Source organism: Canis lupus, chromosome 17 (assembly GCF_011100685.1).
Source record: "Canis lupus familiaris isolate Mischka breed German Shepherd chromosome 17, alternate assembly UU_Cfam_GSD_1.0, whole genome shotgun sequence".
NCBI classification, from domain to species: domain Eukaryota; kingdom Metazoa; phylum Chordata; class Mammalia; order Carnivora; family Canidae; genus Canis; species Canis lupus.
Genome location: NC_049238.1, coordinates 20403510 through 20421044, shown reverse-complemented (window position 1 = coordinate 20421044; position 17535 = coordinate 20403510). Strand labels below are relative to the sequence as shown.

Sequence of the window (17535 nt, the reverse complement as noted above, 5' to 3'; positions counted from 1 at the left end):
TTGTCTTACACATGGAAATAGCATGAAAGAGCAATTCAAAACATAAAATGTGGGGTCTGACTTTGGGGGCTTGAATCTAGCTCTTTGTTTTACTCCCTAGTGGCCTGGGACAATTAATTTCTGTTTTCTCATTTGCGAAATGGGGAATAATACATTTGTGAACTTCAAAGGAGTTATCCTAAATTTAAAGCAGTGAGTGTTTCATGGAGTAAATGCCCAGTACATGCTGCTATTAACCCTTTCCTGCCCTGAAGAATCCTTAATTCTATGTATCTGAGAATTTTAAAAAATAATTATTACATTTTGCATGTGTAATAACAAGCTTAGCTTTTCTATATCTTTTGTATAGAAATATATCTACACATATAAATGTATATATATTGCATTGTTTTCACCAGTAAGAAAATGTGGTTAATAGTTATTGTCCCTTTGAATAACAATTTATGAATTTTGAAAACATGTCTTGAAAGTGAATTCAAAATTACCTGCACACTTGGATTGCCATTTAGATACAACATTTGCTCTTTCACCCAGAAAGTCTGTGCCAAGGTCCACTGTTTAAAGAGATTATGACAGCGGGTAGATGGGTAAATTCTCTTGAAACTGATTTGTTCCCTTCAAAGTTCAAACCCATCCTCCCCCACAAATGCTGACTGTGAATTCTGAAACTGTCAAGTGAAAGGCACAACTTGACCAAGATATCTTGTCCTAAATCTAAATTTCTCCTAAATCTAAATTTCTAATTATGTAAGTGGCAAAACAATTTCACAGGAAATGAATTAGAGGCAAATACCTTGGTAAATGATACATATTTAAAGTTGACTTGCTTCCTTAATCCTGTCTCTTCCCGGAGGGTTGAGTATTGAGAAAAGTTGTTGATTGTTATAACCAAGATAACATTTTCTTATTTGAAATTTGTGTTTTAGGTCTTGTAAATATCTTCTTGAGTTAAATTATCAAGATGATTAAGAAATAGGACAAAGGTTTCTCTCTTTTGCTGGCACAGTTGATATAGGCTAAAGTTCATCTAGCAGCTCCTGAAGTGAATTGTTGGGATTATGTAATGGGTAAGGCTAGATTCCAAAAGCAGAGCTACCTTGTAGCTACCAACTTGATTGAGTTGACTGGTTTGAATTCATTTCGAGATACATTTGTACATTTATTTTCTCTTCTTCGATTTAGAGGAAGTTTTGTGTATGTGAATATGGATGGGTGTGTGTGTGTGTGTGTGTGTGTGCGCGCGCGCAGCATCCACTTTACCCTGTTGTCGTTAGAACTGCTTATTTCCTGGTTCCCCTCCCACTGGAATTTCCACTTTACAGGCAAACTCCTTTTTATATCAAGCCTATTTTCACCTCTTCATGTATCTCTACAGAGTAGGAACTGATTCTTCATGATATTCTTCCTATGCTATATATATATATCATCCCTTACGGCTGTAGAATGTAAGCCACACAAAGACTGGCATTTGTATTTTTGTTCACTTCAAGTGCCCAGAACAGTGCATGGACATGGTAGGCCACAATAATTTGTTATTGTTGTTGAATGAAGGACTGTGAGATGATGTTGGAAGAGCTTATGCTTTACTTGAGGGAAACACCTGCTGTAAATGCAGTGACTAGAAAACAAAATAGTAAATAATAAAAACCAAAATTGGCAGAGAAGGGAAAGATCATTGTAGATGGAATACTATGAGAAGGCCTTGTAGAAAAGGTTGGAGCCATGATACAAAGATAAAGAGTGATAAATACAGATGATTCAGATTTCAAATGATGAAAAAGCAGAGAAAGGAATTGTAGAGGCATGAGGACTAAGGAAATGGCTGACTTCTCCTGTCTTAATTTACTTGTGTGTAGCTCTGTAACTTACAGATACTTTTATAATTATTATAACACTTTTATTTCTATCTTTATAAGGATGATAAAATGCATTAAAAGACTTGTTCATGGTCATATAACTGGTAAATGATAAATTTGATCATTGAACCTATCTTTTGACTCTCAGGTCCTTTGTCTTTGCACTCAGAGGGCTGATTTGGATTGCTTAAAAAATGTAGACAGAACCAGAAATCACCTCACTTTGGTGCTTGTGTCATCTACACTAGTTTTCTTTTAATATGTTACTTGCCTTTCAAACCAGTGTAAAGCAGCTGTTTTCTGTGCCTTCTCTTCCCCTCAAAGAACTGCAGGATAGGGGCACCTGCCTGGCTCAGTCAAAGAGCATGCGACTCTTGATCTCAAGGTCATAATTTTGAGACCCACATTGGGTGTAGAAATTACTTAAGTAAATAAAACTTTAAAAAAAATAGGGGTGCCTGGGTGGCTTCATCAGCTAAGCATCCCATTCTTTATTTCTGCTCAGGTCATGATCTCAGGGTCATGAGATCCAGTGGCTTCCAAGTTCAGTGACGAGTCTAGTTGAGATTCTCTCTCCCTCTGCACCCCACACCAGGGATTCACGCATGTGTGCTCTAAATAAATTAATTTAATTAAACTGCAGGACAGAGGGAAAGAAGGAGGAAGCAAGAGCCTTAGCTACTGCCGATGGTCCCTCTCCGAATCCACTGAATCATCACCGGGTTCTCGATCAGTGACTCCCACACACCCACTTGTTTGCTTTCTGCTTCAGTTTCCTTTCTAAATAATATAGACTCTTGAGGTCCAGCCCCCTTAAGTTCTGATTCTGTGGTTCTAAGTTTTATGTTGCCCAAACATTTGTGAGTGTGTTTGAGCCTCCCCCACTGATTTTAATGCCTAACCTAGTCTGGAATCACTTCTCAATACTGTTATGGGAATACCAGTCCAGCTGGATTTGTTGGATAATCTTTCAGATCCTGCTTTAGCCACGTGCAATACTTCCCCAATCCAGAAGGGTCCCTGTGCCTTCTGGTCAAATAGAGACCATCCTCAACTTAGAAACGGGACTGAGTCTGAGATTTTCATCACTTATTTCCCCCAAACCTCCACCCACCTCCCCTCTGGTAATCTGTAGTTAAGAGTCTGTTTCTTGGTTTACCCCTCTCTTTTTTTTTCCCCCTTTGCTTGTGTGTTTTGCCTCTTAAATTCGACTTATGAGTGAAATCAGTATTTGTCTTTCTCTGACTTATTTCCCTTAGCATAATACTCTCTAGCTCCATCTATGTGGTTGCAAATGGCAAGATTTCATTCTTTTTTATGGATGAGTAATATTCCATTGTATATGATTTCAGTTCTGATAGCACTGAAAGGCCATCTCTCCATTAAAAATGCAAGAGGACTAGAGAACACGGTTGCAATATATTTAGAATATGTTTGGGACTGGGCATTATAGGTTGTTTTGTGGATTACTTATTTCCTGGTGTGCTGATTTCCTATTGCTGCTATAACAAATATCCACAAATTTCATATCTGAAGCAATACAAATTTATTATCTTACAGTTAAGGATGTCAGAAATGAATCTCATTAGGCTAAAATCAAAAGTGTTGGCAGAGCTATGTTCATTCTGGGTGTTCTAAGGGAGGTTCATTTCCCTGCCTTTTCTAACTTTCAAGGCTGCCTGCATTCCTTGACTTCTTCAAAGCCAGCAAAGTGGGACTAAGTCTTTCTCATGCTGCCATCTCTCTTGTCCTTTTTTACTCTCTCTTCTTCGTGATTACATTAGGCCTATCTGGATAAACCAGGCTACTCTCTCTCAGTTTAGGTCTGCTAATTAGCAACCTTAATTCCCTTAGCCATATAACCTAACATATTCAGTTTCTGGAGACCTGGATGTCTTTGAGGGGGCAGTTCTTCCACCTACCACATTTACTATTTAAATAATCAGATAAGCTGATCGTTAAAATGAAAAAGATATGGTTGTAGTCACAATAATGATCTAGAATACATTATTCTCATCTTAGGTTTTTTGGTTGTTATAAATTCCAGTTTTGTTGTATTTAGCAGGTACTGCAGCAATTATGTTTTATAAAATAATTAATTTTGAATACCTTTTTCTTATAGGTTATGTATGCCGCAACTTTACAGGGTCCTCTGCTCTGAGATGTAAGTTTAATTTTTATTGATGTGCTTAAACTACTTTTTAGATTTGTTTAACAATAAACGTATTTACAAATAAATTATCTTGTCTTTTTAGCTAGAACCCATATTAACTTTGGAGTCAAAGGGGATGTGGCTGTTGTTCGACTTAACTCGCCCAATTCAAAGGTACGTAATTTAACTTGCTGCAGTGTATTTCTGCTAATATATTCATGAATCCAGTGCTGAATAGGAGAGAAAGAAATCCACTAATCTGGCAGTAATCTTATATGAATATGTAATTTTGATAGTTTAACAAATTACTCAAGGAATGTAATTTTCTGGAGCAGATGTCCTTGTTTAAGAATTCCTTCTAATTGACCTGAGGTGTCAGATTAACATCAAAGATTAATGAAATTAGCCTGTTATGTGTAGCATGCTGAGGTGACTTACTAGATAAGAAAGAACCAAACTGCAGGCTTTGCTTATCAGAGTCAAAATTCACCTACTCATCTTTACTACCAGGTTGTTACACATGCTTTCTTCATTACCTGCCTGACATAGTCATTAGTCATAGAAAATTGGCTGGGTTAAATGTGGTTATTAAGCTTCCTGAAGAACTTGAAAGAATGACTCAGTGTAGTTCACAGTCACATATTGGAAGTCAAGTTCTGTTCAAAGTGGAACCTCATTTGTATTTGACAACTTCAACAAAGCATGTGGCATTAATCCAGTCTTTGCCAGGAAACCTTCATTTCAGGAGCTCATGGCTTTTCCCCCATCTAAAATTGGTGTTGGGGCACCTGGGTGGCTCAGTCAGTTAAGTATCTGACTCTTGATCTCACCTCGGGTCTGGATCTCATGGTTGTGAGTTCAGCCCCCTACTTAAAAAAAATTTAAAATAAATTGATGTCAAGTTTTCATATTTTAGAAATCTTGTTACTAGAGGCCTAGATGGAATAGGAGGACCTACATGGAAGCGATTAACAGCTATCACATATTAAGAAAAATAAGAACCAGTCTCCCTCACTAGGGTAAATTTTGGTACCCACTGACCAATGATTCAAACTTAAGATATTTTTTCAGAATTTTCTAAGTTGTGCATTTTTTTCTGAATACAGAATCAATACATGCCTCTAGTGAGAAGTTTGAAAGCTATACAGAAGAAAATAACAAGTCATTCATACTGTAAACCCAAAAGCAAACAATCCAGTTTCAACATGATATTTACAAAATAAGATCGCACTATTTGTCTAATTTTGATTCCTTTTTTCTTAATATTATAGAAATTTTTCCATACCAACAAACGTGCATAGATTTATTTATAGCCCACATATGATTCAAACTTTTAGGAATATGACCCTCAGTTCCTCCATTGAGTAGATCTATTTTTAAAGTCAGAGTACTTATAATTGGCTAAAGCTGAAGAGAAAGCTACTGAGTTTAAGGGTTTTTTCACCCTCCCTGCCTTTCTTCTAACAGTATATATCTGCTGGATAAACAAACTTACTATAATCAAAATAGCATTTCATGGTAATTTACACATCTTATACTTCAGATTTAAAGCCTTAGACTTATATATATTTCCCTTTGGCAGGTAAATACACTGAATAAAGAACTACAATCAGAATTCATGGAAGTAATGAATGAAATCTGGGCTAGTGATCAAATCAGAAGTGCTGTCCTTATCTCTACGAAGCCAGGCTGCTTTATTGCAGGTGCTGACATCAAGTAAGTTTTCAGAAATAAGAAGTCACCTTTTATCTTGGCTAATAGTATGTTTCTTAGGCCTAATCATTCCTCCTCTGAAAAGAAGGTAGAAGTAAATTCTCTGAAAGTTTTCTTTTCCTTTTTTAAAAGATTTTATTTATTTTTTAATTTAAAATCAGTTTGCCAGTATATAGTATAACACCCAGTGGTCATCACAAAAGATTTTATTTATTTGAGAGAGAACAAGAGAGAGAGCATGAGCTGGAGGAGGGAGCAGTGGAAGACAGAGAAGCAGACTCTCTGATGAGCAGGGGGGAGCACAATGCGGGGCTCCATCCTACGACCCCGAGATCATACCTGAGCTGAAGACAGATGCTTAACCAACTGAGCCACCCAGCGTGCCCCAAAAGTTTTCTTTTAAGTTATTTTCACAGATGTAATTGATTTAAAAGAGGGGGGGTTTGGTGAGAATACTGAGAAGGTGGAACCCTCTCAAACTGTTGGTGGGAATGCACGCTGGTGCAGCCACTCTGGAGCCATTCTGGTCATAGCTGCCCTGCAACCCAGCAATTGCAATACTGGGTACTTACCCCAGAAATACAAATGTAGTGATCTGAAGGGGCACCTGCAACCTCAGTGTTTATAGCACCAATGTCCACAATAGCCAAACATATACAATGGAATGCCACTGACCCCTCAAAAAAAATGAAATCTTGCCATTTCCAACAATGTGGATGGAACTAGAGGATATTATGCTAAGTGAAATAAGTCAATCAGACAATTAGAATATCTCACTCGTGGAATTTAAGAAACAAAACAGAATTATAGAGGAAGGGAGGAAAAAATAAAACAAAATCAGAGAAGGAAACAAACTATTACAAGACTCTTAATCATAGGCAACAAACTGAGGGTCTCTGGAGAGGAAGGAGGTAGGGGGGATGGAGTAACTGGGTGATGGACATTAAGGAAGGCACGTGATATAATCACTGGGTGAATCACTGACTTCTACCTCTGAGACCAATAATACATGATATGTTAATTAATTGAATTTAAATTTTAAAAATTTTGAAAAACAAAAGAAGGGCTTTTTGTTTAAACCATGTAAGACTACCCTTTCCTTAAAGAAGTTGAAAGCGGTTCCAAGAAAAATATTTGAGTAGAATAAAATATACTATAAAATTAAACTAACAGGGGCAACTGTGTGGCTCGGTGGTTGAGTATCTTCCTTTGGCTCAGATTGTGATCCGGGGTCCTGAGATCAAGTTCCACATCGGGCTCCCTGCAGGGGGCCTACTTCTCCCTCTGCCTATGTCTTTGCCTCTCTTTCTGTGTCTCTCATGAGTAAATAAATAAAAGCTTTTTAAAAGAATTTTTTTAATTAAAAAAAAAAAACTAACAATGAGGTGCCCTTTTTTTTTTTTTAACTCAACAGACCAACAAATATGTTTGAAAATACTGTGTTAGCAAGGACTTGGGGGACATGAGAAAGTTAATCTATTACTAGTAGGAATGCCCGTTGGTACAACAACTTTGGAAAACATTTTGGCAGCATTTAATAAAATTGAAAATATATGTATTTCATAATTCAGTGATACTTCGTCTAACTATATATATGCTAGAGAAATCCCACCCTTTGTTTTTAAGGACCCATGTGTAAGGATATTCAGCCCTGTGTAATTTAAAATAATGAAGAATTTGAAGCAATTAAATGTCAATCAGTAGGGAAATGGAAAAGTAAGTAAACTGTAGAACTTTCACATGATAAAATACTACAAAACAGTTCAAAGGAATTAACTAGATCCATAAACATAGAGCTCAAAAATGTATTGTTAAATTTTTTTTGAAAAGCAAGTTGCAGAATGTTCTGTACAATACATAGTTTGTGTAAGCATTTTAAAATCATGAAATTCTTTGTTATTTATGGATAAAAAAATGTAGAAGGATCTCCTAGACATAGAGGGATAGTCTACTTTTGAGAATGGTTGCTTTAGGGTAAATGAAGCGGCTGGTAGGACTTGCAGAGGTTGTCAAAGGGAACTCTAGTGATGCAGCTAATATTTTCTTTTTTTTTTTTAATGGTAGGATTTAGGTATATATAATTTGTTTACAGTTCTTTAAAGCATTTATAAGGGGCAGCCCCAGTGGCGCAGCGGTTTAGCGCTGCCTGCAGCCTGGGGCGTGATCCTGGAGACCCAGGATCGAGTCCCACATCGGGCTCCCTGCATGGAGCCTGCTTCTCCCTCTGCCTGTGTCTCTGCCTTCTCTCTGTGTGTGTCTCTATGAATAAATAAATAAAATCTTTAAAAAAAATAAACATTTATAAGGAGGTGAAATGCTAGTGTTAATTTAATGGGCTAAAATGTTAATGGTGGTTAATTCTGTCAATATACGAGTATTTGTTGTTTTTAAGATAGAGAGAGGCAGAGACACAGGCAGAGGGAGAAGCAGGCTCTATGCAGGGGCCCGATGTGGGACTACTCAATCCCTGGGCTCCAGGATCACACCCTAAGCCAAAGGCAGACATTCAACTGCTGAGCCCCCCAGGCATCCCACAAGTATTTGGTATATTATTCTTTGTACCTTAGGCAACAATAAGCCAGCATTAGAGCCTTCGTAATTTGTACTTCAGGTGTTTATATAGTTTTAAACCTTGCTCCACATTGTATACTCTTTTTCATTTGTGTATGGTAATTAAGAATTTATAGATATTTAATGCTTATTTTTTAGAAAAAGCAAAAATATCTGTATCAAGTGCTTTTTCTTCTAGCTCAGTTATTTGAGGCTGGCAAGACACTGATGTACCTGGCAGTAGTTTCCTGTACCAGAGGAAAATACTTACAGCTTCAATGAGGCTAGCTGAGCAACTCCCCATTTATAAAATGACGAAAACTGATTCTCTTTGGTCATACATACAAAATCCACAGTTTAAATATGTTCAAGAACCGAGTAGCAAATGAAACAAACAAACTAAGGGACATGGAGTAAAACATTACTGTAGTGGATCTTTTTTAATCATTGAGAGATCTATAAATGACTTTAAAGCTTTTTTCACTGTCATTTTGATTGCTCTTCAGTCTGCAAGTTATTTGATAGTGAAAATGGTTGATGTGATAGTGAAAAATATTTACCAGAAGATGATTTTTCTCATGTACAGAGCCTTTTAATCTAATGGTTTTTAATAGAAAATAAAATTAAGCAGCATGTTTTGTTTCATGTTCTCTAGATCCAGAAATCTAACATTCTTTATGGAGAGATGACGTCGCTGATATTAGTGCTATCTGAGGCAAAATATTCTTAAACTTCTGAGCATTTGAAGATTCACTATCAAATATTGGTAGATTATATGGAAGGATACAGTGGATGAAGTATTGAACAGAGTAGTGTATAATTTCATCTTTTTTCTCTCTCTCTCTCCTCTGCTTTGTTTACTGCAGCATGTTAGCTTCTTGTAAGACCCATGAAGAGGTAACACGAATATCACAGGAAGGACAGAGAATGTTTGAGAAACTTGAGAAGTCCACAAAGCCTATTGTGGCTGCCATCAGTGGAGCCTGCTTAGGAGGAGGACTTGAGGTATGCATTTCTATCAGTCATTGAAACACTGTTCAGCATATTGATGGGGATTACAAGCTGCCAAACCTGTAGGTTGCTATTATTTTGCTTGCAAAAAGTTCTAAGAGGAGAATCAGCTTTCTTTTTAGTTGTTAAACTTCTGGATAGGTTTCAATCCTTATTTCATGGCACAGAGCAAATAAACCAAAGTGTGATGTTTTCATTTTTATAAATTGAGAAGATTTGAACTAGATCTCCAAGGTCTCTTTCAATTCCAAGAACCAGGTTCAAGTTTGCAGGGCAAAGATTCAGTAGTGTGATCCGTGCTGCTGAGCTACTTTAGTCTAGATGAGATACACAGCCTAAAATGTGTGTAAGTGCTTTGTGAGCAGTAAGATGGTGAATAATGTAAGATCTGAGAGAAGAGATGCTTATTAATCTGAAGCATGTAGAAAAGGAGAAGGGAAAATAAGATAACATTTATTGAGCATTTATCACATGCTGAGCTCTATGTTAAGATACTTTCACATATATTAACTAGGGAAACCTATATCTCTCCTAAAAGATGGGCAGAATTTGATTAATCAGAAAATATTGGGGAAAAAATCATTTCATATATGGTATAAGCAAAGACAAGGGTAAGCAAAACCTATTTAGATCACTATTAAGTAGGCCTGCTAGATTAAAAAGGATGGTCTCTGTAGGGTATGGGCCTTCTTAACTTGGAGTGCAGTATATAGTGCACAGTGTGTGTGTGCATTTTTCTATTGAAAGCTTCCATAGCTTTCAGCAGATTTTTAAAGAGATCCAGAACCCCAGGAAAGGTTAGTAAATTAGGAGGAGAGTATGAAATAAGGCTGGAAAGGTAAATTGTAGAAGGTATCAAATACGTTCCTGTTTTGTGAATAATCTTTAGACCCTCACATATCCTAAGATATTATAAAGTTACACTTTCTAACATTCTGATTTTCTTTCATTTGTTTGAAGCTTGCCATTTCCTGCCAATATAGAATAGCAACCAAAGATAGAAAAACAGTATTAGGTGCCCCTGAAGTCTTGCTGGGGATCTTACCAGGAGCAGGAGGCACACAAAGGCTGCCCAAAATGGTGAGTTTAAATCCCCTTCTGACTTTTAGAACCTCAGTACCTATAGGCCACTTTAGATCTATTTCCTCTGGTACAAAAGGCACAATTTGGGTCTTCATTGTAAAATTTAGAAACAAAGTTAAATATGGGTATATAGGATCTATAACAAATTTTATTACTGGTATCAATTCTACTTTTTTTTTTAATTCCTTGATCAAAATCATTTTTTAAAAAAGATTTTACTTATTTAAAGAAAGAGAGCACATGCATGAGCAGTAGGAGGGGCAGAGGGAGAAGGAGAGAGATAATCTCAAGCAGACTCCATGCGGAGTATTGAGCTCCATGCAGGCCTTGATCCCACAACCCTGGGATCATGACCTAAGCTGAAATCAAGAGTTGGATGCTTAAACGACTGAGCCATCCAGGCACCCCAAGTCCTTGATCAGAATTATTGATTGAGGTCCTTTATTAATCCCTGAAGAGGTTTAAAGGTAAATAATATACATGTCTGCCTTTCTGGAACTTACAGATTTTTTTTCTTTTACTTTTATTTTTTTAAGATTTTATTTTTAAGAAATCTCTAAACCCAGTGTGCGGCTCAATCTTACAACCCCAACATCAAGAGTTGCATGCACTGGGATGCCTGAGTGGCTCAGTGACTGACCATCTGCCTTGGGCTCAGGGCATGATTCTGGGGTCCTGGAATCAAGTCTCACTTTGGGCTTACTGTGGGGAGCCTGCTTCTCCCTCTGCCTGTGTCTCTGCCTCTCTCTCTCATGAATAAATAAATAAAATCTTAAAAAAATAAAAGAAGGGTTGCATTTACTACTGACTGAGCCAGCCAGGTGCCCGTTGAACTTGTATGTAGTTTAGTTTGTTCCTTCTGTACACAGTACCATCTTACTGCATCTTACTACATCTTTTTCAAATCCATGGGTCATATTTCATGATACATAGAAGAGGCAGATCTTTCTCCTGATTTGGATGATTTCATTGCTGTATTCTGTAGAACCAAAAGAAGCCAATCAGGCTTTTGAATTCTTAAGGAAAGAACAGTCAGACCTGGGGACTGCAGAGCAATCTTAATATCCCACTAAACCCTACAGCTTCAGGCACTATTGATTCCTCAGTGAAAACAAAGTTCAGCAGAAATACTCTTTGGAAGGAAGTTGATATGAGCTGGGCACAGAAAAACAGGAAGATTTATGGTGTTAGTTTTCTGATAATAGTATACATTTCTTCATAGATAATATCAAGAGGATTTATTGAAAGAATAAATAAGCCTGTAGATGTAGAAAATATTGCTGGGTTTCTTACATTGTTTTGTAATAGTTGGTATTTGAATGTTATTAGAAACTATTCCTCTAATACATAAGGAACTCTAGCTGGGTTCTATTTTTAAAACTAAAATTATTTTTTAAAACGTTGCTGGGCACCTGGGTAGCTCAGTTGGTTAAGCATCCCAGCTCTTGATTTCAGTTCAGGTCATGGTCTCAGGATCCTAGGATGGAGCCCCACCTTGGGCTCCACACTCAGCAGGGAGTCTGCTTGAGATTCCCTCTTCCTCTGCCCTTCCCCCTGCTTACATGATTGCATGCTCTCTCTCTCAAATAAATAAATCCTTTTTTAAATAAATATTTTTTAAAAATTAAAATTATAAGGAAAGACATGGTCAAAACTATCAGGTTTCTCAGTCTCCACTAGCTCCACTAAATGAATTTTAAGTAATCTATAAATGCACAATTTTAGAAAACATGAAATTATTTCTCTGCTTTATCAATTTCACTAGACAGAAATCTTACATATTGAATTAAAAGAAGAGATACAATTTTGCTTCAACTGAAGGTGTCTAATCCCAAAAGTTACCTAAATGTATATTAACTGATTGATAAATAGCATAAAAACCTCATTTGACTTTTCTCATTTTAATATTTATTTTGCTCAGTTGAATGATTTGTAAACTATAATTGTTACACTGATATTTTTTCCTCTGTACTCTGATCCTTGCTTGCTTGTAAGGTGGGTCTGCCTGCTGCTTTTGACATGATGTTGACTGGTAGAAACATTCGTGCAGACAGAGCAAAGAGAATGGGACTGGTTGACCAATTAGTGGAACCCCTGGGTAAGTGGTAACATGTTTCAGAATTCGGCCTTATGAAGTTACTTTTTTAAAAATTAATATCTTAAATATTAGAGTGAAATTCAGACTCTCAAGAAATGAGTCATTCTGAAGAGTGAAGTTTTCTAAATATGGCTAATACTAAATCATTTCCAAACATCAGTCACCCCAACTTCTATTTTATTTTACAAATTGGACATCAAGAGTACAAATTTGAGGGACGCCTGGGTGGCTCAGTGCCTGAGCCTCTGCCTTTGGCTTAGGGCGTGATCCCGGAGTCCCCATATCAAGGCCCACATCAGGCTTCCTGCATGGAGCCTGCTTCTCCCTCTGCCTCTCTGCCTCTCTCTCTCTCCCTCTCTCTCTCTCTCTCTCTGTCTTTCATAAATAATTAATAAATAATCTTAAAAAATAATAATAAAAATCTTTAAAAAATAGAATACAAATTTGAATCAAATCCTTGTTTTTGGTTCTTAGATTACGTGTAACATTATTCATGATAAGCCTCCTTTCGTTTTTTGTGTCTGTTATAATGTAATAAATGTGTATGAAGTAACTTGAGAATATTAATAGTAGTTGGCATCTACTCATATGCTACTTTCCTCCACATAACTTCTTTGCCTCCCCTTACCCAAGGAAACCACTATTCCAAATTATGTGTTCATCACCCTCTTGCATTTCTTTTTTTTTTTTTTACCCTCTTGCATTTCCTAAAAATCAGCATTACTAAGATGTTATTTATGTAATAACAAATTTACCAATTTTTAATGCACAATTTGAGTTTTGACAAACATATATAGCTATGTAGACACCACCACAATCATACAACAGAACGTTTTTTTAGTATATAGCTCTTTATGTCTTTTATTTAGCATCATACTTTTAAGATTCATCCATATTGTTGCAATTTCAACAGTTTGTTTCTTCTTATTGGTGAGTGTTATTCCATTGTATAGGTGTACCATAATTTGTTTATTCACCAGATGATGGAAATTTGTTTCCAGTTTGGAGCTGTTTAGAGTAAGGCTGCTATGAACATTCATTCACAAGTCTTGATATGTTTCATTTCTCTTGAACAAATACCAGAGAGTAGATTGGCTGGATTATATGATAGATTTGTGTGTAGCTTGTAAGAAACTGTCAAACTTGGGCAGCCCGGGTGGCTCAGTGGTTTAGCACCATCTTCAGCCCAGGGCATGATCCTAGAGACCCGGGATTGAGTCCCATGTCAGGCTCTCTGCATGGAGCCTCCTTCTCCCTCTGCCTGTGTCTCTGCCTTTCTCTCTCTCTCTCTCTCTCTCTCTGTCTCTCATGAATAAATAAAATCTTAAAAAGAAAGAAAGAAACTGTCAAACTGTTTTCTTAAAGTGGTGATACCATTTTGCATTCCTACTGGCAGTGTATGAGAGTTCTAGTTACCAACTGCTTTGCATGGTCAGTCTTTTTAATTTTAGACCTTCTAATAGAAGTATAGTAAAAGTTCATTGTGGTTTCTTTTTCCTTAATTTTTTTTTATTTTTTAAAGGATTTTATTTATTTGAGAGAGCAGAGCAAGAGAGAGGGAGAACACGAGCAGGGGTGAGGGGCAGAGGGAGAGAGACAAGCAGACTCCTTGCTGAGCAGGGGGCCCAACTTGTGGCTCTGTCCCAGGACCCTGAGATCATGACCTGACCTGAATGCAGAGGTTTAGCCTACTGAGCCACTCAGGTGCCCTCGTTGTGGTTTTAATTTATATTTCCCTAATGACCAGAGATACTAAGTTTCTTTCATGTGTTGATTTATTTGCCTTCTGTATATCTTCTGGTAAAATGTCTTTAAAGATGTTTTGCCTCTTTTGTTTGTTTTTTTTTATTACTGAGTTTTCAGAGTTCTTTATATCAGAATACAAGTCCTTTGTGAGATTTGTGATTTGCAAATATTTTCTATCTGGCATGTCTTTTCATTATCTAAGTGCAGAAATTCTTAATCTTGATGAAGTCCATTGTATCAGCATCGTTTATGGGTCATGCTATTGTAGTACGTAAGAAATCTTTTCTTAACAAGACTACAAAGATTTTCTCCTGTATTTTCTTGGTTTAGTCTTCCATTTTAGTCTGTGATCTATTTCAAGTTAACTTTTGTATACGTTGTGTAGTAGATTGAGTTTTGTTTTTTGGGTTTTTTTTGCAAATGGATATACAATGCCCTGGCACAGTTTGTTGAGAAGACTCTTCTTTCCCTATTGAAATACCTGGACACCTTGGTCAAAAATCAGTTGACCCCATATGCTTGAATCTGTATCTGGATTTGCTGTCTTCAGTAATCTATATATCTTTACTTAACCCAATATAATACTATCTTGATTATTGTGTTTTAGTAAATCTTGAAATCAGGTGATACAACCCTATTTTGGTTCTCTTTCAGTCTTTATTTTGCCTATACTAGTTTGTTTGCATTTATATATAAATTTTATAATCATCTCATCCATAACTACAAAAATACATGCTAGGATTCTCATTAGAATTGCACTGAATTAATGTATCAATTTGGGAAGAATAGACATCTTTAAAATATTGAGTCTTTTCACCAGGAATAGAAGTATAATTCTCTATTTAGGTCATCTTTAATTTCTCTCCGCAGTATTCTCTACTTTTCTTTGAACATGTCTTGCACAGTTTGTTAAAATTATTCCTTGGTATTTCATACTTTTAGGACATTATACTTTTTAAACTTTAATTTCTCATTATTAACCACTAATGTGTATATGAATATAATTGATTTTTGTCCGTGGACCTTGTATTCTGTGACTTTGCTAAACTTATTTATTCTAGTAGTTTTTTCTATAGATTTCTAAGGAATTTTTATATAAATAATAATGCCTATAAATAAAGACATTTTGGCTTTTTCCTTTCTCATCTGGTTGGCATTTATTTTTTTTCTTGATTTACTCAATGGCTAAGATCTTTAGTATGATATTGGTTAGAAGTAATGAAGGCAGATATTGTTAACTTGTTCCCCATCTTAGAAGAGCCTTCATTCTGATGCTATAGGGTGTATGGTGTCAGCTATAGCTTTTTTATATATGCCCTTATCATTACAGACATTTCCTCTTATCTATAGTTTGCTGCGAATAGATGTTGAATGTTGTCAAATGTTCTTTCTGCATCTCATGAGATGATTTTGTGATTTTTGTCTTTTTTAATGTATTAGTAATGTCACTTACATTGAGTTTTTTTTTTTTTAAGATTTTATTTATTCATGAGAGACACAGAGAGAGAGGCAGAGACACAGGCAGAGGGAGAAGCAGGCTCCATGCAGGGAGCCCGACATGAGACCCCATCCCGGGTCCCCAGGACCACGCCCTGGGCCGAAGGCAGGCGCTAAACTGCTAAGCCACCCAGGAATCCCCTACATTGAGTTTTGACTGTTGAACTAGACTTGCATTCTTAGAATAAACTCCATTTGGTCATAATGTATTATTCTTTTTATAAATTGACAGAATCAACTAAAATTGTAAAAGATTTTTATGTCTGGTCATGAGAGAGAATGGTCTCAGGGATGATTTTCTTGAGATATTTTTGCTTGGTGTTGGTATCAGAATAATGCTGGCTTCATGAAATGAATTGAAAATATGTTTTTTTCCTATTTTCTGGAAGATTGGTATTATTCGGTATTAGCATTATTTCTTCTTCAAATACTTGATAGAATTCACCAGTGAAGCCATATGTGGACTTGGAGTTTGCTTTGTTGGGAGGGTTTTTATATATGATTTCAATTTCTTTAGAAGGGCTATCCAGGTTCTCCATTTTTTTGAGCAAGCTTATAGTAGTTTGTTTCTCAAAGATCTTGTCCATTTTATTTAACTTGCTAAATTTGTTACAATAAAGTTTTTCTTAATACTTCTGTATTATTCTTTCAATATCTTTATACTCTGTAAAGATATTTATACTCTTTCATTCTGGATATTGATACTTTGTGTCATCTTTATTTTTTCCCTGATGAGTCTAGCTTTTAGTTTCATTGATTTTCCTCTGTTGTTTGTCTGCTATTTATTGATTTCAGCTATTCATTATTTCTGCTTGCTTTTGGGTTTAATTTGTTCTTTTTCTAGTTTCTCAAAGTAGAAGTGTAGATCATTGATTTTAGGCTTTTTTTTCTAACATAAATATTTAAAACTGTCAATTTCTTTTGTAGCATTGATTTATCTATTTTATTTATTTATTCATGAGAGACACAGAGAGAGAGAGAGGCAGAGATACAGGCAGAGGGAGAAGCAGGCTCCATTCCATGCAGGGAGCCTGATGTGGGACTCGATCCTGGGACTCCAGGATCGTGCTCTGTGGGCTGAAGGCAGGCGCTTAACCGCTGAGCCACCCAGGCATCCCTATTTATTTATTTTTTAAAGATTTTATTTATATTCATGAGAGACACAGAAAGAGAGGCAGAGACACAGGCAGAGGGAGAAGTAGGTTCCACACAAGGAGCCCAATGTGGGACTCCTTCCCCGGAATCTGGGATCAGGCCCTGAGCCAAAAGCAGATGCTCAATCGCTGAACCACCCAGACATCCCTTATCTACATATTTTAATGTTACACTTTTCACTTCCGTGAAGGTCAGAATATTTTCAGATTTCCCATGGTTTCTTCTTTGACCCATGACCCATGTGTAATTTGGGAGTGTTATTTAATTTTCAAATATTTACAGATGTTTTAGATATCTTTCTGTTACTGATTTCTAGTTGAATGCTCTTGTGATCAGAGTATGGTTAATCCTTATTATTTGCAGGCTCCTTATCTCCGAATTCACCTACCCACTAAAACTTGTTGTGACCCCAAAAATAACACTTATGATGCTTTTTCAGTCTTTTTTTTTTAAATGCTTTGGGTTTTGTTTTGTTAAGATTTTATTTATTTATTCATGAGAATACACAGAAAGGAGAGAGAGAGAGAGGCGGAGACACAGGCAGAAGGAGAAGCAGGCTTCATGCAGGGAGCCCGACATGGGACTCGATCCCGGGTCTCCAGGGTCACGCCCTGGGCTGAAGGCGGCGCTAAACCGCTGAGCCACCCAGGCTGCCCTATTTCAGTCTTTAATAG

At 36.6% G+C, this 17535-nt stretch overlaps 1 protein-coding gene across 1 annotated transcript in view; it reads left to right on the top strand.

The window, feature by feature from the left end:
* The window catches only part of HADHA (hydroxyacyl-CoA dehydrogenase trifunctional multienzyme complex subunit alpha), a 48424-nt gene that overhangs the window by 1687 nt on the left and 29202 nt on the right, over window positions 1-17535 (top strand). The window contains exons 2-7 of the mRNA XM_038560980.1: window positions 3979-4020; window positions 4112-4182; window positions 5591-5724; window positions 9138-9276; window positions 10243-10362; window positions 12361-12463. Of these exons, the coding sequence (XP_038416908.1) occupies window positions 3979-4020; window positions 4112-4182; window positions 5591-5724; window positions 9138-9276; window positions 10243-10362; window positions 12361-12463 (609 nt within the window). The remainder of the gene's footprint in view (window positions 1-3978; window positions 4021-4111; window positions 4183-5590; window positions 5725-9137; window positions 9277-10242; window positions 10363-12360; window positions 12464-17535) is intronic.